We start from the raw sequence: 23,861 nt of genomic DNA on the forward strand, positions 1-23,861 counted from the left end.
TTTATGTTATTACATTACATTCACATTATTGTGTATTTATTGGGGCCTTATGATGTGTGCCGTATATAACAGGCTGCAGTGTTACTTCGGCATACGAATTTAATCCATTCTTAAGACATAATGTCATATTGCGAAACGCATTTACCCATAATAAATAATTGAATGTATGTAATTTATCCCAGCCACACAAAAATATTACCAATATTCCCAATTTCCAACGCTATAATTATAGTTATTGCATATAAAAACAATCAAAACATTTAGAGAAGACATGTAGATGAAATAAAATATAATATAAATAAACAGAAAACCTCACCTAACCTTAAATTATAGGGGCAGGGGTAGCTTAGTGGTTAAGGCATTGGACTACGGTTCGGAAGATCCCAGGTTCAAACCCCAGAACCACCAAGTTGCCACTGTTGGGCCCTTGAGCAAGGCCCTTAACGCTCAACTGCTCAGATGTGTAATGAGATTTTAAAAAAATGTAAGTCGCCCTGGATAAGAGCGTCTGCTAAATGTAATTTATATTTCCTTTTGGCACCGGCTGCTTTAAAAATCCAACTTAAAGCGGCTCCCTTTTCTTCTTCCTGATCCTGATCTTGCTTGATACTGTAACATCAATGTGACCCATGCTGTCTAGCACAAAAAAATATGTCACTCGTATACCAAAAATGCTTCCTATACCAAGGCAAATTTCTTGCAAAATTTGTCTTTAAGGTGAAAACTTTTACGCCGGTGCGTTTGTATGCCGAGGTTCCACTGTATATGTGTGGTACCTTGGGGAAAACCTTTAACATTCCCTGCTATATAGTAGAGTTATGAGGTAGTGAGGGGTGTGGGCGGCTTTTTTAAACTGAAATTTTGCATTTATCTCAACCTTACAGTTCCAGTATTTAAAGATGTGTTTTTTTTTTTTTTTTTTATTAAAGTGATCCCAGCCCTACATTTACATCTATTCCATGAAAAAAATGTAAAATTAAAATTAAAGAATCATACATTATCAACAGGAAATGAGTTTTATAGGAAATTTCATTATAATTATCCACATCAGTCTCCGTCTCATAAGCCGAGCTAAAGGTCACTCGTGAAGTTTAAACACGAGCCTCTTAACATCTAACATCATCTGCAGGCAGAAGGCCAAGGCATTATCTTAGGCATAAACATATAAACATCATCATTCATCTCCTACTTTTGCCTTCATTCCTCAGTTTGCATTGTAAGTTTTGACATTGGCAGACAGAGCTTAGTGCTCATTGGCCTTAGTGCAAGTGATTGTCATCTGACTCGACCGGGGCCAGTTGCGACATCGCTGCAGTCTGGCGTTACAAAGAATTCAATTCACCCTCTTCCACCCCTGCAGTGCGAGCGGCTAATTCATCATTTGTCATGTGTGTTAGTTCATAGCCTACCTATCATTATTTCATTAACATAAGGATAATTCAGTTCACCTGTTTCCCCTTCAGTGCAGTAGAGGTAGTTCGTCAGTCATTCATCATCCTGTGTAGTAGCTTATAGCCTTATTATTTTCTTTATTAACATTTCATAGTTTTTGTTAGTAGTTCACAGTTAAATACAGATCTTCTCAAATACTTCTCAATCCTTAGTCAGATATATTTCTCCTGTTGTCAGAGTCTCTTCAAGGGCGCCTTTACTATTATTATCGCACTTTTTATATTGTAAATCTTTTTTGGGGCAATGTATTCAGGTCATACGGATGGAGGGAGTGAGCTACAAGGTCATTTAAAGCTTATTAGTACCTGTTGTTTAACTGAGTGACAGCAGGGGCAACTATCTCATATTAGCATTTATAATCACATTTACATTATTTGGCAGTCTCCCTTATCCATAGCGACGTCCATCCAAGCAGTTAAGGGTTAAAGGTGTTGCTCAAGGGCCCAATAGTGGCAACTTGGTGGTGGTGGGGTAGTCCAATGCATTAATTAACCACTGAGCTACCCATAGTGACACAACATCACTGTAGTGGTGCACTATAAATCCTCACACTGTATTATGAACATTTTCCTGCTGCAGATGTTCTAATGTTTATACAAGATTCCAGGGGTGAGAGTGTGAGAGAGTCCAGGGGTAATCTGTTTCCCCTGTTTTGTAATTATAAAATCATATTTGTTGTGATTAGAAGAAAATTGCAGATGGATTACCAAAGTCGTTGTTGCAATAGCAATAGCAGGTAATCCAGTTCTTGCTGTGGTCTAGTGTGAAAGAATGAAGTATGGATGAAGCATGCTGAGTAAATCCACTTTACTTGGTGCACCAATAAAGCACTTAGACAGAGACTCTGACAACAGGGAAAGAGATACGTAGCTGACCAACGATCCGGCGGTAAAAGCTTCGACAATGCATGCTATACTTCTGTATTTAATATTGCATTACTAACAAATAGTTTGGAATGTACCTTATGTTAATATTAATAATAATAATAACATTAGTAATCATTAAAAAAAGGATGATAAACTGAAACATGCGATGATGAATGATGAACTTGCCTCTCTCACTGAATTCTCTGTAACACTGGTCTGTATTACCAGCACATTTGCCTTCGGTCCAGTCAGATGACAATCATTTGATCTGTGGCCAATGAGCATTAAGCCCGCCTCCGCGCAAGAACAGGCTCAGACCTCTAGAATCGAACCATAAACACATAAACGAGGAATAAAAGCTAAAGCAGGAAATGAGTGATGATGATGATGATGATGATGATGATCCATGTTTATGGCTTTTCTTTTTTGTGTTTACCTGCAGCTTAGCCCAAGTTGACACCATCGAAAAAAGCCTAAATAAAAATCCAAATCACATATTTTCACAGGGCGTGCTTAAATATGTGTATAAATGAATCAGCACCATGAGTAAAAGCCCTCTCTGGTTGACCTTTGCAGATGTAATTCTCTTTGCTCTGAGTGTATCAGTGATCAGCTACGATTCAGCTCTAATAATCAGCCTGTGTTTTACACGAGCTCTGAAGAGTAGGGAGTAAAGAGTTATGTCAGGACATGCCTTTAATTTACAGATAGAAAATAAGTAGCCTAATACCTTTAGAGAATTCCAAGCTGGATCTTTTTGAACCTTTAGAAAACACTGCATCATGGGAAGCCGTCCAATATAAATACCAACTCAGCAGTTCAGGAAAGAACTGTCTTTAAGGGGATTTGTGGATTCTTACCTGTCAGCTTTGAAGCTGAAATTCACAGATGTCTTTTATTTTATGGAGATGCTACACACAGATACACACACACACACACTTATGATAATTTTACGGAGCTGCAATATTTCCTTCTCCAGGTCTAATCTAGCGGGCTTAATGGTGCTTTCGTCCCATAATCTTAGCTCCCTGCTAATGTGTTTTCTTCAAGGGGCCTCATCTACTTTACCATGTATTTATATCCCATGCTTTATATATTTATTTTTCCTCATACATTTTAATTAGGACTTCAGATATTTTCACTCCGGCCAGCACAGGCAGGCTTCCCCTTTGATCACTTTCTCATTTCTTATTTTTTTTTTATCCCCTTGGAGCATCTACTTTCCGACTGGTGGCTTGAATACAAATTGTCTTTTCCGTCAGTTTCTCTTCCTAGCATTAAAGATTAAATTGATGTGTGTTGTGCCTCCCAGTCATTTTGTTAGCATGTTGCATTGAACTCACCGAACAATGTGATTTCTAATGTTGCCCCCAAAACCTAGCAAAATACAGTCAAATCAATCTAACCCATTTTTACAGATAACTTGCTAACTTCAACGAAACAACCAGCTCCGTCTGGGAACAAGGGTCCTGACGTGATCCTCCTTGTGGCCTTTTCCTCTTTGCGGCAGGGTCACCATAATCCGGCTCCGTTGAGAGCTGAAGAGCGGCAGTAAGCTCGCGGCTGACCACCTCGCGGAGTTCAAAGGCATACTCACCTGTTTGAAGTCCCTGGGACGCGTTCCATTGCCCCGCTTACATGCCGCTCTTCCGCGTTCTGCACGCGCGTCGCACTCACACCGCGTAGTAAAGTCCAGTCTCCCAACAGCCCCCAAACTACACTCCCCGCTGTGTTTTATAGGGTGGGGAGAAGCCTGAGATCATTAGTGGCGATAGCTCACCAGCCATGTCTAATTCTGCGGCCCCGCTCCTTTGCATACCTAAAGGGGAGGCCATCTAACTAGTGAGCTTCGGAGTGAGTGAGGATATTGATTTGGGCACACGCCCATCACAGGCATGCGCCGTGACACTATGTAATCCCATATAACCAATCAGCACCCGCTCGTCTATCAAATCCACTTACCAGTCAACCCCAGATAATTTGACAAATCAAGATACCATGGTTGGTCCATCTAGTTAATCAACTCCGGATGAGCTGTCAAATCCTATAAGTAAATTTCAGTTCTGTGACATTTGTGAAACAAGTCAACACCGGATAACCTCGCAAATCTACTCCAAATCTAGATCCAAACCATCTAATTAGTCAGCACAAGATAACTTGGCAAGTCCAGGGAATCAGCCAAACCCAACTAACCTATTAACCCAAAATAATTAGCCAAATGCAAGTTACCAGTCCACTCCAGATAACCAGACAAATCCAGGTAATCAGCCAAACCCAACAATCAAATCAACCTCTATTAGCCATCTCCAACTAACCAATCAATTTCAGATCCTCTTATATTATCAAATTTAGTTAACTCGTTAAACCTATTTATCCAAACAAGTCCACATAATCTGCCAAACCCACATCAGATCAAATCATACTTAACCAAGCAAATTCAGCCCCTGAACCACACCTTTTTAAAATACACAAATAACCATTAGAATCCAGCTCCACCCCACAACACAGTCAAATCCAGCTGTTCAATACGCCCGAGATAACCAGTTCATCAACAGTTTCACAAAAAAATAAAAAACTGGCAAACTGTTCAGACTGAACAAATCGATTCAGCTCAACTAATCAATCAACCATGCATCTTTAGTTTTCACTTCGCTTTTCTCTGATCCCTTCTGTGATGTGGAAGTACCTAAGTGGCCTAACAGTCGATGAGCTTGTATTAACACCTGACTGTAGCTCTAGATTACTGCTCACTCCAGCTGCATGATGGTCCCATGGGCCATCACCCAGGAACAAGAAACACATCCCAGATCAATACCAGCATCCCAGAGCCAAGATGAGGGTAGAGTCTGAGAGCGAAAAAGGAGCTTTCAGGGGATAAGGAAGGGACAAATGAGAATATCCTAAAAACACAATGTGTGGTGATGGTAGGGAAAAGGAATAAATAGAACCAGGGACTCTATCAAAGGATTACCCTTGGAGGAACCACTGGGGAGCACAAAAGAGGCCTATATCTTCTTAGGTTAGGAACCAGATTTAAATGAAGCCACTGTAGTTGTTTAAACCACACTGTCAGTACTTGGATGATAAGTTTCTCAACTAATCCTCAGTCAATCTCTTAGTGCTGTTTTGGATGTTGTGGTAAATTATTTCAGCCTGCTAGTCGGTCTTCTTTGAAGACTTGGGAGACGGGAGAAGGGTGTGTGTAGATCAGAGATAACGGTAGGAAATGGGCAGTGATTTAGGAATGAAGATAGAAGAAGAGGAAATTGACCACATTAAGGAAGCTTTGCTCAGTGATTAGCACTGTGGTTTCCAAGAATTGTCTTGGAATACCCCATGGAATGCATGTTTACTTTATTCAAGGAGGGAAAAACAGGAAAGGGTACGCAAAGACTGGAAATGAAAACCATTTGGATTTTTAAGGTGTTTCCTTTTTCTCAAGTGGTTGTACATATGCATACTGACTTTGAGTCTGTACCCAGTATATTATATTACTGTAAGGACTGCATTTACCTTTTAACTTACCAGTTTGGTTAATAATTTATATGGTGCATAAGGACAACTTGATTGGCAAATTTATAGTAGAATGAAATTGTGTCTTATCTGTTTACAGTTGCTGCACATACTCACGTCCAAACATTCAGATGCTCATAATGATAACAGTATTTGTGTCTCTTTCTCAGGGTCTGGCTATGACGGAGGTTAACGGTCCGGTGGGAGGCCCCCTGGTGTTGGAGCCTCAGATTGCGATGTTCTGTGGTCGTCAGCTTCTGCACCTGAACACAGGGACAGGTCAATGGGAGCCTGACCCTCAGGGCCGTCAGGGTTGTTTCACCCAGCCAAGCAAGATCCTGTCCTACTGTCAAGAGGTACGGTGATGCACTCTATCTTCACTCATCATTGGGTTCTTTGATTATAATGTCATGGGTTATTTTCTTGCTTACACCACTCATTTAATTTGGTGAAAAGGTTTATTTATACAATTGTTAAGGTAGACTCCATAAACGAATTAAACTTGAGTATTTTAGTCAAAACTTTATATATAAAATAAAACAAACTACTTATTTTCAGCACCCCAAACCAATTAGATCTTATCTCAGCCAACCAGTTAGTTTACATCTCATCTCATCAGTCACAACTATATTTATACTCAACAGCAATGTCATAGCCCGTTCTTAGCCCAGTGCATTGATCTTATCGAAATATTTGAGCCATAAAAACGGCATCTAGTCTATTAAAGCTGAACTAATGATAAGTCATGTCCAAATCAGCTAGCGGGTTCACAAACCTAGTCATAACAATCTTCAAAAAGATGCCATGCAGTGTTTATTTTTTGTTTATTATGATGTCAATTAACCCCTAATAAAGACCCAAATAACCTAAATTCCTTAACTCCTCATTTAAAACCAGTCTGATTGATCAGTTAAACCTAGCGAGGTTAAACCAGTTAAACCGAAGCTAACTAATCAAACCTGACAATGAGGTTGTTTTTCTTCCTAACAATGGTTTGGCGATAGTGTATCATCATGGTACACAGAATTGAAGTATCATGAACCAGACATGCCAATCTTACCAAACAAACCTCTTGACTAGCAAGTGAAATGCCTAGTAATCTGTCAAAACTAGTTAACTAATTATGACTATAAGTACCCTAATGTGTCAGTGTTGCATTAAAACCCCAGTTAAACCCAACAGACAGTCCAACAGTTAATCTCCCCAGTCAAATCCGGGCTAATCAGTGGCGGATTATCAGTAAGAATTTCAGGTCGGTAATCCCAGCTAACATTCAGTTGCACATTACCGCCCTAAAACAATGTGCTATTAGATTCCAGTCACATGATGAACATACTGTACTATGTTATCATGCAGAGAACGTAATACATGATCTTGCATTGCAGGATGCCTCATTTATTCAGGTTCATTCTGGGCCAGATAAGCGATGGTGAATTAGATGTGCAATAAAATGGTGATGATTTTCACCATCAATCAGCAAGAGAGGTTTATTTTCAGTCTGCTCCTCAGGGGGAGGAATATTGTGTAGCCACAGTAGTTTCTCTCTCTTAAGAAGATTTGTGTTCTGCCCTGATCTCATATGGTGGAAAGATGATGCGTGGTTATTTTGAATTTTTTTCCCTGCCTTACGTCTCTGTGGAATGTGCACATTGCAAAATACTGTAAGTGGTGCATTGTTGCAATGTCATTTATACAAAATTTTATCAAAAAAAATCAAAATATGAGGAGGGGAGTTCTGTTATTATACTGTATATCCTGGTTATGTAACAGAATTTCACCTACTATTATTAAAGAACCAGGTTTAAGTAAAAATTACACTTATTTTCATTTAAGACAGGTATAATCTTAACGACTGCAGTCACTTTAGCCTTTGTATGAGCATGAATATTTTTCACATTTTAAATCTTATTTATGATATGCGTTCAAGCCAAACCAGAGCTTTTTTGTGCAGAATAAAAGACGCAGTTATGAGAGTAAAAACTAGCTTTATTTCTATATATAAATCTTGCTACACTAATGCACTTATCCCAGTGTTTCACTAGTGCTTGAATACCATCAAGGTAAAAAGTTTTCTCAGTACGACCGGAGCAGTGATCGGACTGCCTGCTTCACTTCTGACACACTGGCCTCCCAGGAACCACCTTAATGTACCCCAAAATAGGTGAAAATGGCTTCGACTGTAAGGGGATGTGGCAATAACTCCCAGCCAAGGTCCTGTAAGGTGCAAGTGGTGTTCGTGGATGATTGTGTGTACAGTTCTTACAGACAGAAGCATCTCTTCTGCAAGTAAGCAACCAAGTATGCGCTAAGTGTTCATGGGAATGACTGCAGTGGGCTTTGATTCACCTCGACCAGGATTGCTCTCCCCTAAAACTCTTGACTCCATTCAGATGTTTTACTGCAGCTAATAGTCTTGTTCATTGGTCTTAAGCCTTAATTCACATATTTTGGTTACTTGTTTAGGACTATTTCAAATTAGCATTGTATGTACTAATTTCATCATTATTTTATTTGCGTGTAAATTAAGAGATTATGAGCTAAGAGATGTGCTTTTTTTTTTTTTTACTTTTTTTTTTATCTTGAGCATCATTTCACCAAAGCCTCCCTTCTCCAGCTACTGTTACATAGCCAAGCTCAAATACTTATCCAAGCAATGCTAATGTGCTAATGTCAGATGCTGGCCATGTCTGGTGCTGGCACACTACCCCAAACTGTACACACACGGTTGGCATGGGCACTCATCCCACTGAGACCTACCACATTATAGACTTAATGAAGTGATGAAGCCAAAGAATATGTCATTTCCTTGCTGGATGCTGTAGCAGGCTGCACACCAGCCGAGGGCTTTCGCGAAGCCAGACTGTGTGTTCGGCAGAATAATCCCTCACCATATGCCTTCACACTGAGGGAATCTCTCATGACTGTCTTTTGTATTCTTAATATTAATTGAGCTTATAATAAGGTTAATCTTGTTTTATCCCAGTGGAGCATATACTGCTGATTTTCCTCTTCATCTTTTTTTTTTTTTTAAGTGAGTGAGAGACAGTAACGGAAGCTGGTGTAGAAGTGCTTTTATGTATGTATTTATTTATTTATTTTACATATAGTATATAAATGTGAACAGGAAGACAGATCATAACAGACCATTAATGAACTTTCAGCCCATCGCTTATTATTTTCCTATGACAGCATGCCCTGTTGTGATTGTTGAGATTTCAAAGCCGAAACTCTTAACAACAAAGTTCCAAAGAGGCCACACAGTCGGTGTCTGAACTGCAGGTCCATTGGTTATGAAAGAAAGAGAAAATTCCTTTATTTTTCAAGGTGAACAGTCTCAAAAGGCATTCAAACATGCCATCAACAATGAGGAACACAGGTCAAAAGTCATCGATAATCATTCATGAGCACTGTAGGGTACCTACGAAATGTTCCCAAAAGTACAGCCACAACAATACCCTTGTTACCTTCTATACACCAGTCTTTACAAAAGCCATACAATGTGTTTTGATATGTGTTTATGGGGTATATACGACAGACATCTTATCAGGTTCACTACCAAAACACTTCTGGTCTTTATTATGCCACCCTGTGGCTTCCACATGAACTGCATCACAATCAACATGAATTATTCACATATCATGACATCCCCTGTTTTTTTTTTTTTTTTTTTAAACACTTTTCACTAGAAAGTCCATAACGTGCAAAAAACAAAAACAACAAGAAAAACAAAAATATTCTGCTCAGCATCACTTAACACTTTTTTTTTTTTTTTTTTTTTTTACTATCACTCCTAACCAAACATCAGAAAATTCACAACTACTCTTCAACAAGCCTTCTCGGTTTAGTAACAATCCTTCCACTTGCTGTTTTGATTGGGAAACTTGGAAGCTTTGTAGGACTAGCATTTTCTTGTTGTGTTCCATTTTGAATGTCCACTTCACATTGTTCATATGCGTCTTCACACACCTTCTGCTGTGTCACATTTGGATTATCTCCATCCTTGGTTATGACATTTTCCTTCTTTGTCTGCATTAGAAACTTTCTGTTCCTTCTGTACTTCTTGCCATCAGGCGTCTGTACCACATAGGATCTAGGTTGTTCAGATAGGTCAGTTACTTGAGCTGGATTCCATACGCCCTCTTGCCATATTCTGACATTATCGCCAATCTGTAGTTTCTTAAGCATCCTTGTTCCTTGATCAAAGTATTCTTTCTGTTTCTGTTGTCTTTTTTCAAACAACTGCTGCACTGGTTCAGAGACCAAACAGGGTTTCAACATTTGTGACTTTGTTGGAAGTCTCGTTCTCACTCGTCTCCCCATCAACAACTGGGCTGGTGACGTCCCGATGTCTTCCAGTGGTGTATTCCTTAGGTTCAGTAAAGACAAATACGGATCCTTTCCGTCTGCCTTAGCCTTTTTGAGCAAATGTTTAACAGTTTGTACTCCTCTCTCAGCCATTCCATTTGACTGGGCATGGTGTGGGCTTGACGTTACATGAGAAAACTCCCACTCTTTTGCAAAATCTTGAAATTCACGAGAGCTAAATTGAGGTCCATTATCTGAATTTACTACCTCAGGAATTCCATGTCTCGCAAATTGTGATTTAAGATGGTTGATGACTGTTGCACTTCTTGTGTCTGATCTTAGCCATTCGACCTCGATAAACTTGGAATAGTAATCCACTAAGAGTAGATACTCCTGCTGGCCAAAGGTGAATAGATCAACACCTATCTTTTGCCATGGTCTTTCTGGAACCTTGTGTGGATGTAACGGCTCTTTGGTTTGTCGTTTCTGATGAGTTTTACACACGTCACAGCTGCTCACTATCTCTGTGATTCTCTGTGACATTCCAGGCCAAAAGAGTACTTCTCTTGCTCTACGTCTGCAACTTTCAATACCCAAGTGGCTTTCGTGAATTCTCTTAAGCATTTCAGCTCTCATTGATGTTGGAACAATGATTCTTTCTCCTTTGAATAGAATTCCATCCACTGCTGAAATTTCCTCTCTGTAATTCCAATACACTTGTATTTCTCTTGCCGCTTGACTCTTTGTCTTCGGCCATCCACTCAGGACTGTCTCTGTGAGTTTCATTAGTGTCTCATCATTCTTTGTTTCCTTTTTGAATTCATCCAGTTTTTCACTTGCCACAGGTAAATTGGAGATCACCATGTGCACCTGAGCTTCTATCTCATTATCAAGTGTACAGGTCACTGGTAAGAAAGCTCTAGACAATGTATCTGCTATATGCATCTCCTTTCCTGGCTTGTACTGTACATGCACTTGATATTTCTGCAGCCTCAGCAATAGTCTCTGTATTCTAGCTGGTGCACTGCTCAAGGGTTTTGTCATTATCACTTCAAGTGGCTTGTGATCTGACTCCACATTAATTTCCTTTCCATATACATATTGATGGAAGCGTTCTACCCCAAACACAATAGCTAGCATTTCTTTTTCAATTTGCGCATAGCGCTGTTCTGTTTCAGTCAAAGCTCGCGATGCATATGCAACCGGTTTGTCCTTTTGCAGTAGAACTGCACCAAGTCCTTCTTTCGAAGCGTCCACTGATAGTGTCACAGGAAGGTTTATGTCATAGTATCTGAGCAAAGGAGCTTCAGTTAGCATTGTTTTCAGTTTGTCGAATGCATGCTGATGCTCATCTCTCCACTTCCATGCCACATCATCTCTTGTTAGTCCACGTAATGGTTCAGTGTGTTGTGACATATTTGGAATGAACTTTGCTAAGAACGTTACCATTCCCAGAAACCGCTCCATATCTTTCTTACATTCAGGTGTTGGCATTTTCTTTACAGCCTCTATCTTGCTCTGATCAGGTTTCAATCCTTCTTTTGAAAAGACATGACCCAGGTATTTAATTTCCTCTAGGCCCACTCTGCATTTTTCTTTATTCAGCTTGAAGTTCTTGACTCTTGCTCTCTCTAGCACTTGTCTCAGTCTTTCATCATGCTGTTGTTTTGTCTCTCCCCAGATCAACAAGTCATCAATGTACGTTTCTACTCCTTCAATTCCTTCAAACAGTTGTCTTACTGTTCTGTGAAACACTTCCGGTGCTGAATTAATTCCAAAAGCTAGACGAAGGAATCTGTAACGACCAAAAGGTGTGTTGAACGTACAGAGGCGAGAACTGGCTTCATCCAGTTTAACTTGCCAAAAACCTGAATTTGCGTCCAGTACTGTAAAGTATTTAGCTTTCGACAGTCTGCAGGTTATTTCCTCAACAGTTGGTAACTGGTAGTGTTCTCTCATGACTGCTGTATTAAGATCTCGTGGGTCTAAGCAGATTCTTAATTTTCCATTGGACTTTTCCACAATCACAATAGGGTTTACCCACTTTGTAGGCTCTTCAATTCTTGCTATAACTTTCATCTTTTCCATTCTGTTCAGCTCTGCTCTCAATTTTTCTCTTAGAGTGACAGGAATCTTTCTTGGTGGGTGAACTTTTGGTGTCACACTCTCATCAATGCGAATGGTGTGTTCCCCTTCAAGACAACCAATTCCTTCGAACACATCAGCATACTCTTTGAAGATGTTTATTTCCTCACTTTTATTCAGTGTCATCACTCTCTTTATGAGCCCCATTTGCTCACATGCTTTGATACCTAGTATTGGTTGAGCATCTGACCTCACAACAATGAATTCCAGGAAATAACTTTTCTTTTTGTATTTCACTGTCCAGTTGCACTTTCCTTTCACTGGTATTTTGTCTCCGGTGTATGTTGACAGTTTCACGTTTGTTGGCTTAAGTATGTTTTTCTTGCCTGTTCTCTGTAATAAGCTGTAAGGAATTACATTGGCCTGCGCACCCGTATCGAGTTTGAATTTGACAGATTTGTGCTCCAGTTGTATTTCGACTGCCCATTCATCCGCTTGTGACTGTGAGTTTACATGCACAGCTCCAATGTAAAGACTCGTTTGCTGATCTGCGTCATCATCTACTGCATGCACTTTCCGCGATCTACACATCCTTGCAAAGTGATTCATTTTCTTGCAATTTTTACATTGTTTGCCATAAGCTGGACACGCACGTGATGAATGCTCAGTTCCACATCGTTTACAGTCAAACGTGCTTGCTTTATCTTTCTCATTCACTTTCGATTTATTTTGATAGTCTTTTTTTCGTGTCTGTCTTTGTTTCACAGTATCCACTTGCTTGCTTTCTCGAGCAGAAGCTTGTACATTGTGATCCTCTTCGTGCATTTTTTTAATTTGTGCTTTAGTCGTTTCAGCCGCTACGCAAAGCTGGGTTGCTTTTTCAAGAGTTATGTCAACCTCTCTTAGCAATATTTCTCTCATTCTATCCGACGTGATTCCACAGACAACTCGATCTCTAATGAGGGATTCTTGCAATTGTCCGAATTCACATGATTTTGCCCTTAGCTTTAACTCGGTAAGATACTGGCTGAATGACATATCCCCTTGCACACACGTGAAAAAGTTGTACCTCTCATAGGTTATGTTTTTCTTCGGGTTGCAATAATTGTCAAACTTTTCCATGATTTTCGTCAGTTTATGCTCATCGCCTTCTTCTTCAAACGTGAAAGTATTGTACACTTCAACTGCCTCTTCGCCAGCAACATGAAGAAATAGCGAGGACTGTACCTTATCTGGCTTGTTAGCTCCTCCGATAGCTGTTAGATAGAACTCGAACCTTTGCCGAAATCTTCTCCAGTTTTCTGACAGGTTTCCTTGCTGTAAATCAAGTCCAGCGGGTGGTTTAAGTCCTTCCATGGTTACAAAATCGTCTTTCGCTTTACGAATTTACTTCTGACACCATGTTTTGATATGTGTTTATGGGGTATATACGACAGACATCTTATCAGGTTCACTACCAAAACACTTCTGGTCTTTATTATGCCACCCTGTGGCTTCCACATGAACTGCATCACAATCAACATGAATTATTCACATATCATGACACAATGCATCACAATGCTGTCACTTACACTTCAACTGGAGTGTCATTTGGAATTTGTCTCTGGGTTTTAATGACCAAGGGCGAATAATTTCGTGTAATGAGTACAGATCCATGAATAGCCATCTTGGATAACTCCTAAGATCCAATAATATAGATAAAAAATTGGCAGGTGTGTGGAAACCCAAAAGTGTGTGGGGTGGCCCTAATCCTAATCCACCCTTAGGTTAACATGTTGTTGTTGTTGGTCTTTCAGCTTCTCCCATCGAAGGGTTGCTGATCCGCACAATAACTTGGCACAGGTTTTTTTGCCAGATGTCCTTCCTGATGCAACCCTCCCATTTTAACCAGGCTTGGGACTGGCACTGCATCTAGTTGCTAGGATTTGGGCATTGGCTGGGAATTCAAAGCCGGGCTGTCTGCATGGCAGGCGAGAAACCTACCACTGAGCCACCAATGGCCTTCCTGATATTAATATATTAGTATGATTTTTTAATTAGTTTGAAAATACCCTAACACAGGTATGGACATCATAAGGAAATACATTAATATATTTCCAGAATTAGCAAGCTCTTCCCATCACCTCCTTCTTCTTTACTGAACCATGATTTTTGCAGTCAGTTTCAGATTCAGTCAGTTTAACTCAATCGCTAATAAGTAAAAATCATTATAATAATTAAACAATGCACATTGGGCAATGGTGGCTCAGACGATTAAGGCTCTGGGTTGCTGATTGGAGGGATGGAGTCCGAGCACTGGTTGTCGGCCCTTTGAGCAAGGCCCTCAACCCTCAACCTCAAATGGTATATCCAGCCACTGAGATTCAATCCTAGTCCCACGTCCAGAGAAATTGTGTGTATTGCGACAGGAAACCTGAGCCAGATCTAGCAAATCAAATGACCTGATGTTTCAACCTCTAGAATAAAGTGACAAAGCCCTTGTATATACTGTACAAGAGTGCTTAAGTTGTATTCCGGGAGCTGCAGAGGGTGCATGTAAAGCATCTGTAAGGAAGGTAAAACCTGTCCTGCTGGCCGAAAAATAAAAATGCATGCTATGAGTGCGGCAGTGCAGTGTAAGCTTGAGGTGTGTATTCCCAGCTGAGCTGCGAGCAGGAGTGCTTATCACTCCACATTAATGAAGGAAAGAGCTAAAACAGGAACGAGACCCGCATTTTATCTGCAAAACGCATTGTGACTACCTCGGCTACTCCCCAGGCGCTAGGATAACAAAGCTGCAGTAAAATTACACCACACGCCTTGTTGAAATGGCTTATATTTTTTATATGCATGGCAATATTCCAAGTAAATGGCCTATTTCAGAGGTGTCCATGACTCTGGGAGTCAGTTTATTTTTATGTTCAGAGCGCTGTTGAATTGGCATGGAAACGTTATTTTGGATCGCAACAACTTGGAGTGTTATTTTGGTCATTGAAAGACATTTTAACAACAATTACCAACAACCCTGAAGGGGATTATCTTTACAACAGGATAGTGTGTCGTAATGCATGTTGTTTAGTTTTGCCTCTATATTCTTATCCATATGAAACATTTAACACCTACTGTATACTGTCTAACTTAGCTTTAATCATCACCCAGGAAATTCTCATTATTCACCTGTTTTACCAGTTTAGCATAAAAATAGCACTTTTAAGATAACTAAAATTAGAATTAATACAAATATATAGTATATATACATAAATTAATTATGTTTTCCACATGGAATATTAATTGCATGCTAGTAAAATGATTTAATCGATTATGTATTTCAGTCAATCTCAACATCGTCAATTCAGTTAACTGATTTTTTAAATTGCATGTAGTTTGCAGGAGCTCCCCATGCTTAGTGGGATTCCTCCGGGTCCTCAGGTTTCCTCCCACAGTCCAAAGACATGCAGATTAGGCTGATTGGCATTCCCAAATTGTGAATGAGTGTGTGTTTATGTGTGTGCCCTGTGATCAATTGGCATTGGCACCTCGTCCAGGGTGTACCCCACCTTGTGCCCTAAGTCTCCTGGAATAGGCTTCAGGCCCCCCACGACCCTGTATATACAGGACAAAGTGGTCTAGACGATGAGGGAGTAAGTGACCAATCAATACTGCTTCAACCTATGAGCTTTAAAATGAGCTATACCACATAAGCAGGAGAATTATCACGGGACTAAATGCTTTTATGCCATATACATCTTTCAGCAAGGTTATTACTAGGATTTAATGGTTTAATATAACATAATCGAATGTAAGTTTAAATTCACAACTAGATATTAAGATAATAGAAAGGGTTAGGCCTTCACTAAATAATTAAAACCAGGCAGTATTTCACTGTGCATAAAATGGAAGCACATCATGAAGAGGAAACCATTTGGATTATTTACGACTTCAAATCTTCTTCTCCTTTATTGTGCTCTATTAGATACCCCTCTGTATCTTACCCGTGCATTTCTGTGCAATCTTTTCTAGCTCAGTTTTGTTTATACTGTATATCATTCATGGTCCTGACTCTTCGTGTCTGTCTGTGTGTGTGTTTTTGTGTGCTGTAGATGTACCCAGGTTTGCAGATCACGCATGTTGAAGAAGCTTCCACTCCTGTGACCATCCCAGCATGGTGTAAGAAGGGATGGGGTCATTGCCAGACTCGACCTTTTATTGTCGTCCCTTATCGCTGTTTGGGTAAGTCCGAAATCAGGAACTACTACATTGTGCACTCTATCCACTTGAACTGTTCAACCCCCAGCCTATACATCCCAATGCTACTCATTTCAACGATATAATTTCTAAACCTATTCACACCAAGTCAAATCATTTGGTATCTAACCTCTTCAAACATAGCGCCTAACATTCCACTCATAATCACTCATAGCCATAGCTGCATAGCCACTCTATCCAAACCATAGACAATATTACATTCGTAGTCATTCCAACAGCAGCCAGTATGTATAGTAACAACTTCACATCTAGAAACTCCAACCCTAATCAGCCCACCACCAGCCACTCCAATACTGTTGACTCCAGCCCACAGACACTCCACTTATAATCACTCCAACCCTAGTTAGTATACTTCTAGCTGCTCCCGGATTCCTTTTTTCACAAACCCTGGTTACACCAGTCATAGACCAACTCGTACCATCATGTTGCTGCTTTAGTACTTTTTGAACTTTGAGGCACTCAATTCTAAAGGCAAGTCACATCCAGCTGCTCCACCTCTAGCTACCTCTTCTACCTATTACCTCCAAACCTAGCCTTAGTTAATGTGTTCCTAAGCACTCCACCTCAAGTGTAATTAGCATGAAGGCAGGCAACACTTGCTCTACCCACGGTCATTCCAACCCTAGTCATCTTGAGCTGTGCCATTTTGTAGGTACTCTTTACAGCCAGTTCAATCCTAGTCACTCTCGCCTGGAAGCATTTCTTTCTTTCTTTTTTTTTTTTGCTATAACCAGGGCCGCTGCATCACCTCGGCCATATCCGTTTCATCATCTTGCATCGTCCCCATGCCATTCGGTCATTAATAAAGGGACAGTGTAGGCTGCTTTGCATATTTAATGTGAGGTTTCGTATGCAGTTCAGGGTGAAACCCTTATCCCCTGGAGGAGATGGAGATTGCGGTACAAAAATACAGATTGGTAGCTTGCAGTGCAAAGCTGTTAATTATGATGAACGAGCAGAATTTGCACTCACAGCTGTTTCACTTTAGTTGCCCTTGTCCTTGATTTCTGCACAACACACATAATCATTTCTGATACAAGTGTGCTACGTCAGCCCAAATGGGCAAATGTTATTTGCCATTTCTGATTATTTTTACTCCAACATTGTCTGCCATGAAATGAAAGATTTAAAGTTTTATTTTTACAAGCATCACATCTGACAACTGGTATTTTGATTTAGACTCTTCCCTGGTCATTCAGAAGCCTCCATTATTCCAACCATTTATATTTGTGTATTTCTGTCATCTCTCTGATCTCACCATCCACTTTACAATCTCTAACTCTTGCTCTATCTCGACAGTAGGCGAGTATGTGAGCGAGGCTCTTCTGGTTCCAGACCGCTGCCGTTTTTTGCACCAGGAGCAAATGGACACCTGTGAGAGCTATGTCTACTGGCATAACATCGCCAAGGAGGTGAGAACAGTTTTCTTAAAAGCAGTTTGTTTTGCAAAGAGGTGCCAATTTGTTACCTCCTTTTCCTTCAATCAAAAATAGTGTATTGGGCAAACTCTATGTCATGTGTCAGTGGGAATGGAACACCAAGGGATCAGATATAATTTGGTTTGTGAGTCATCCTCAGGAATTGAATCACACATTGAGCCTGATATATGGTACATGGAACTAGTTCGAATATGTTTGTGCTTGCATTAGTAGTAGAGTAATGAAGTGGATTCATAGATAGATTCATATAGATTTTAAATGAAAATAATCAACTAATTTGCATCTGGATCTTAGTAAATTGTTCAGGCATTTATTGGGTCATTTCCAAAAATGTTATGCATGAACTATGATACATTTACAGTGCAGTGAAAAAGTATTTCCCCCTCCTCCTGATTAAAATTTTTTTTTTTTTTTTTTTTGCATATTTGTTCCTTTACATCTGGCATAAAACTAACATAAAAAGAAACATTATACCAACAGTCTTATCAAGCTCATCGGCAGTTATCGCAAATGCTTGATTCTAGTTGTTGCTGCCAAGGGTTATTAGGTTAAGGGGTCAATTACTTTTTCACCTAGGACCAGGCAGGTTTGGGCAGCTTTTTTCAAATACATGAAATCATTACTTGAGAACTTCACTTTGTATTTACTTTGTGTATCCTTGTGTAATATTAAATTTTTTGATGATCGTCACAATCATTTAAGTCACACGTACACAAAATAATAATAATAATAATCAGGAAGGGGCAAACCTTTTTTTTTTTACTCCACTGTTGTTTGGACTTAAGTTAGGCACTTATAGTAAAAGAGTGAAACTGAAGCTCACCACGTGTGAGGACAATTTCAAATATAATGGTGATTAAAGACAGTGAGTTGCTAGGTAATAGCAAAATGTAAAGTAATAGTGTAGACATGGTGGTGTATTATCTTTAAGAAAGCAAATGCAAGTTAAAACATATTGTGAATGCTGTTGGCAAATGTTTGGCGAATATCTAATGTAAATCTTTTAGAATAAAACTTTTCTAGCAATATTAAGCCATAGCTTTTTTTACTCTGTCTCGCACAGTTTCTAAGATACTGAAAGTCATTTGATAATCTGTAATAAAATAAAGATTTTGAAACCATTAGTGTCATATTAAATGGCAGTATACTATCTGCTGTTCATATGTAGTAAGTTACGCACAAAATTGTCATTCCTGAGGTTACTTGCAGATAATCACAGCATAGCTGCTAAACGAATGTACAGTGGAACCTTAGATTACAAGCATAATTTGTTCCGGAAGCAGACTCATATTCCAAAATACTCGTAGATCAAAGCAAATTTTCCATAGGAAATAATGGAAATTCTAATTATTCGTTTCACTCTCTCGCTCTCTTTCTCTCTCTCTCTCTTTCGCCTATAGTGTCTTTGTGTATGTCACACACACACACAGTAAAGGCGAGAGAGTGTGTGAAACAGCACCGTGTCAAATTATACACACGCACACACATAACTTAACGACAGAGAGGGAGAAAATTGATTTTTAACCTCTAATGAGACTTTCTTTTGTTTTACATGTACGCACACACGTGTGTTACAAGAAACAGTACGTGTGCGCTGTACACACGCACTTTTAAACACAAAATAAAATGTTTTACACACACACACACACACACATGGTCACAGTGTTATAGTAAATAGTACACGTGTGCAGGGATGTTGATTATACCAGTAAGAGACGCGCACTAAGACGCAGGGGAGACGATTACCCACAATTCCACAACGCAAGAGAGAAAAACCGTTGGCTCAGTTGTAATCATGTGACGCTCGGCGTCAAAACAAGAAGCGCATGCGTAATACATGATACTCGGTACCCATTAACCAAGACTTGCTCGTTTTTCAAGTCAAAATTTATTAAAAACCTTTGCTCGTCTTGCGGAGCACTCGCAAACCACGTTACTCCCAATCCGAGGTTTCACTGTATTTGCGTAGATCTTGATTGGTCTCTCAAACTGGAAAATGTATATTTTAAGAAAATAGCATCACAGCTGACCTCTAACAGTGCTTAAAAAGGGTATATAAACACACCACCAAGAGTGGACCACTTGGTTGACGGCATATCATTATAACAGGACATTGACCAAACAGCAGACGCCCTGTGGAGGCCAGGGGACTTTACTTGTTAGAGGTTTGCTGAGCCAAACAGATGACACGTTAAAATCTAAACAGTCTTAAATCCTGTAAGAAATCACAGGCCAGTGTATTTAGTTGTGACACTTTTATGTGGAAAAGCAGTTTAAGAGCGAGGGAACAGAATGTTGTTTTAATGTCATGACATTTACTTTGGAATCTTTTGGAACATTCTGTTATCCTAATTCTGTCATTTCCTTTTTCCCCCTGATCTGCCTCCCACTTTCTGTTGTTCATTTCCCTCGCCAAAAAAGCCCCTTTTTGTAATATGCATTGTTAAAAAAATCTATTTTGTGACAAATGACCAATTATATGAATTTATTACACAAATAAAAGTGAAGTGGTGGGTCAAATGGTTAAGAGTTACTGAGTTACTGATCAGAAGGTTGGGGGTTTGAGCCACAGCTCCCCCTAGTGGCTACTTTTGAGTGCTGTATCCTGGATAACCCTGTGTGCCGACCTGAGCTTTCTAACTGGGATGTTAAAAAATAAAATAATAATTCTGTAAGGTACTGTACGTGACAAATTATTAAATCTTATTTTATCTTATATTGGGGATTAACATTAACACCTGAATGCCAATTGTGCCCAGGTTTGATAGCTATGTTGATAAAAAAAAAAGGTCGAGCTCTAATTTATAAGAAAAAGTTTTTCTACACCAAATAATTCCTAAATTATTAAGCAATATGAAAAAAATGATCTATCATAGCGCAGGGTACTTACAGACTTTTAAGAGTTACAGTCATTTTGATAAATTAATTATTATTAATCTGACTTGAAAGGCGATACGTTTTGCGAATGGTTTCATCAGTCATCAAACCCAATTTATCTTTAAAAATGTCCTCATTTTGAGCAAGCTGCCATGGTACCTGTAATGATTTAGTCATGGTTGTACTAAAAATAACCCTACAGTAGCTCACAGGCATTAATCACTAATTGCTATAAACCTTTAAAAAAATTCTAAGCTTAAACCAACACTTTATGCTTCGAAAGAAAATATTCTCACAAATGTATCTGCCCCACTGGTATGCATTTTAATTCATCTGTATGATCAAATGCAATATGTGACTTTTAACTCTAGAATGTAGCTTGCAATATTAAGTACATACTGAAACCTGTCTAAACTCATGACCTTCATGGCTGCTCTGTGTTCTTTGACTCTCTGTAGGCGTGCACAGCAGACAATCTGGAGCTCCACAGTTACGGCATGCTGTTACAATGTGGCGATCATTTTCGGGGTGTAGAGTACGTCTGCTGTCCAGGAAGAGGTGGAGCCAGTGGGCGTGGTGAATATGAGGGCGGAGACAGTGCACAGGGAGCGACTCCGCCTTTAGTTTCGCTGGCTAGTGAGGGAGAGACCACCAGGTAAGAGACATCTCCCTCTGTTTAGTTAGTCTATGTACAGTAGGAGCCATGTCAAACAGCCGCCTGGACAATGGCAGGTCCCATTGCGAACCATGACAAGTCTATGCACAATCCGTGCTCCATGTAATTATTTTACATTACAGTCAATTTTTGTTCCAGAGGGTTAGTGCCTGTTATCGCAGGACAGGGATCACCTACAGTATATTACTGTATTTTTTACTGCTTATATATTTTGCCCTAGTTTCATTTTGTTTTATGCGATTTCATGTGCTATTTGTGTGTGCGTGTATGTGTGTGTGATAGAGAGAGAGAGAGCGCGTGTGCGAGAGAGAGGGCTTATATTGTGATACCCTTGGGTCTCAATCACAAAATCAACCAACGCTGTAAACAGATGACACAACAAATTATATACTCTGAAAATCACGTTTTATTTGAAGATTTTAAAATATATACAAAAAACGTAAATATAAAAACAATCACCAGTTATCGTTAAAGTTTGTCTCAGCTTTTGTAATACCGACATTAATAGTATTTTCGAAGCAAACTAATTTTATTTTTTTTTTAAATGTCACCACTAACCCTGAATAAGCTGCCATCTTCATCTCTGTAGTGCAGTTTGATAACGTCAGTCCTGTTTGGGGTGGGGGTGGGTTGTTAAAATCACGTGATTGCAACTCAGCGCAGCTAAATTGCTGGCTTGTGTTAACGTGTTCTTGAGAACAAAGCGCCATCTAGTGTGGACCTAAAAAAATAGGGCTTGAATAGGCGTAATTACTGTAAAATTACTGTAATTACTTTCTGGCAGGAGAGGGAGGGGGGATCACGCCATCCAAAGGGCAGACACGCGCCATTCGCACGCCATTCACACGGCCTCTGCTATTTGACTTTATTGATTATCATTTATATACCAGTAAACTGATAAAAGGATCGTGGTACCCATGGCTCACCCATGCCCACAAAAAGTCAATGCAGCACAAATTGTAGAAAAATTAAAATGCTGGCAATGATGGAAAGGCACCCAATGCACCACCTAACACAGTCCAAGACCTCCAAACTCCCCACAAGCCAATCAGCACCCATGGAATCATGGAGGCCCTACCCCACAACCCATAGCACCAAAAGGATCTGCTGCCAACAGCCTGGTGCCAGACACCACATCACACCCAGACAGGTCTTGTGGAGTCATGAGCTGCCCCAGTGGCACAAAGGAAACCACCACAGTACTAGGCTTTGTGTTTTTATGGCTGTTTTATTGTGTGTAAACAACTGCGGAGCAGTAAATGTTCACCATTGTATTTTTTTTTGTTTGTCATTCCGTGTTCAATCCCTTGTTCATCACAGATTGCAAATACTTCCTCTGCATTTTTTTCTGTTCAATATTGTTTTACTGCGTAATAATCTTTAACCTTTCTTTAAAATGAACAGTTGCATGTAATAAATGTGGGTCAACAAAATCTTGAAGCAGTAAATATTGAACGTTGAATCTACTAACAGTTTTATGATCACTATAAAAAAAGGATGTTATTATCTAACGTTTCTAGCAATATTTTTTTTCTACAGCGTGAAGGTGACCCCTTCCACCCCCAGCCCCTCCCCCGAAACAGACATGGAGGAGGACGACATGGAGGAGGAAGAGGAAGCCGTGGAGGAGGAAGACATTGAAGAAGATGAGGATGATGAAGATGACGAAGAGGTAGCCCCCACAACGGTGAAGGATCCAGAGGAGTACGAGTACTCCATCGACTCAGGCACCTATCAGGCTTCTGACTATCTGGAGAACTTCTACTACGAGAAGAACTCCCAGGGGGCCAAGACGCCAACACAGCAACCTCAACCACGTGGTGATGGTAGGCGGCTTCTACATCACACTATTTAATACATGATCTAGATATAAAATATTTTATTATATATTTGTACAGGCTTCAACTTATAGTCATGTTTTAGAATTTGTATGGTTTCCCAGTTTCTCATTTAAGTTATTTGAAATGCTGTGAATCTGTCATGGATAGCAACTTTCTCCATAAGCGTGAGAGAAGTGTTGGGCTTTGCTTCATTGCCAACTCTCCGCTTTGTCATTTAATCGCCATATGGCCATATTAGAATTTGCAGAATGCTAATTTGTCCAGACACAAGTGTATAGCAAAACTTTCAACATACAGTACTCCTGTCAGTTTAAAAGTTATACTGTAACTGCTGTTACTATGGCCTGTAAGCTTGGGCTGTCCATGTTGGTGAAGGGTTCATTTGTAGACATACACCTACACCACACCATCTTCAACATCCTCAATTTTCAAAGCAATGTACATAATTATGTGGTAAATTAAAACGTTGCAATAGTCTTTACTCCTTAGCTTCAGGAAAGTATACAAAAGGTCAGCCATAATGTTAAAACCCAAAACATTAAGCTCAATGTATTAAAATTTC

The 23,861-nt window shown here is 39.7% G+C and overlaps 1 protein-coding gene across 2 annotated transcripts in view; it reads left to right on the forward strand.

The window, feature by feature from the left end:
- aplp1 (amyloid beta (A4) precursor-like protein 1) overlaps positions 1-23,861 on the forward strand; it is a 67,534-nt gene that overhangs the window by 36,058 nt on the left and 7,615 nt on the right. Inside the window, exons 2-6 of one of the 2 annotated variants that reach the window (XM_053507135.1) lie at positions 6,002-6,187; positions 16,301-16,430; positions 17,766-17,878; positions 21,241-21,437; positions 22,998-23,284. In XM_053507135.1, the coding sequence (XP_053363110.1) occupies positions 6,002-6,187; positions 16,301-16,430; positions 17,766-17,878; positions 21,241-21,437; positions 22,998-23,284 (913 nt within the window). The remainder of the gene's footprint in view (positions 1-6,001; positions 6,188-16,300; positions 16,431-17,765; positions 17,879-21,240; positions 21,438-22,997; positions 23,285-23,861) is intronic. The other variant, XM_053507136.1, reaches the window with a different exon arrangement.

Source organism: Clarias gariepinus, chromosome 11, assembly GCF_024256425.1.
Source record: "Clarias gariepinus isolate MV-2021 ecotype Netherlands chromosome 11, CGAR_prim_01v2, whole genome shotgun sequence".
Lineage (NCBI taxonomy): Eukaryota > Metazoa > Chordata > Actinopteri > Siluriformes > Clariidae > Clarias > Clarias gariepinus.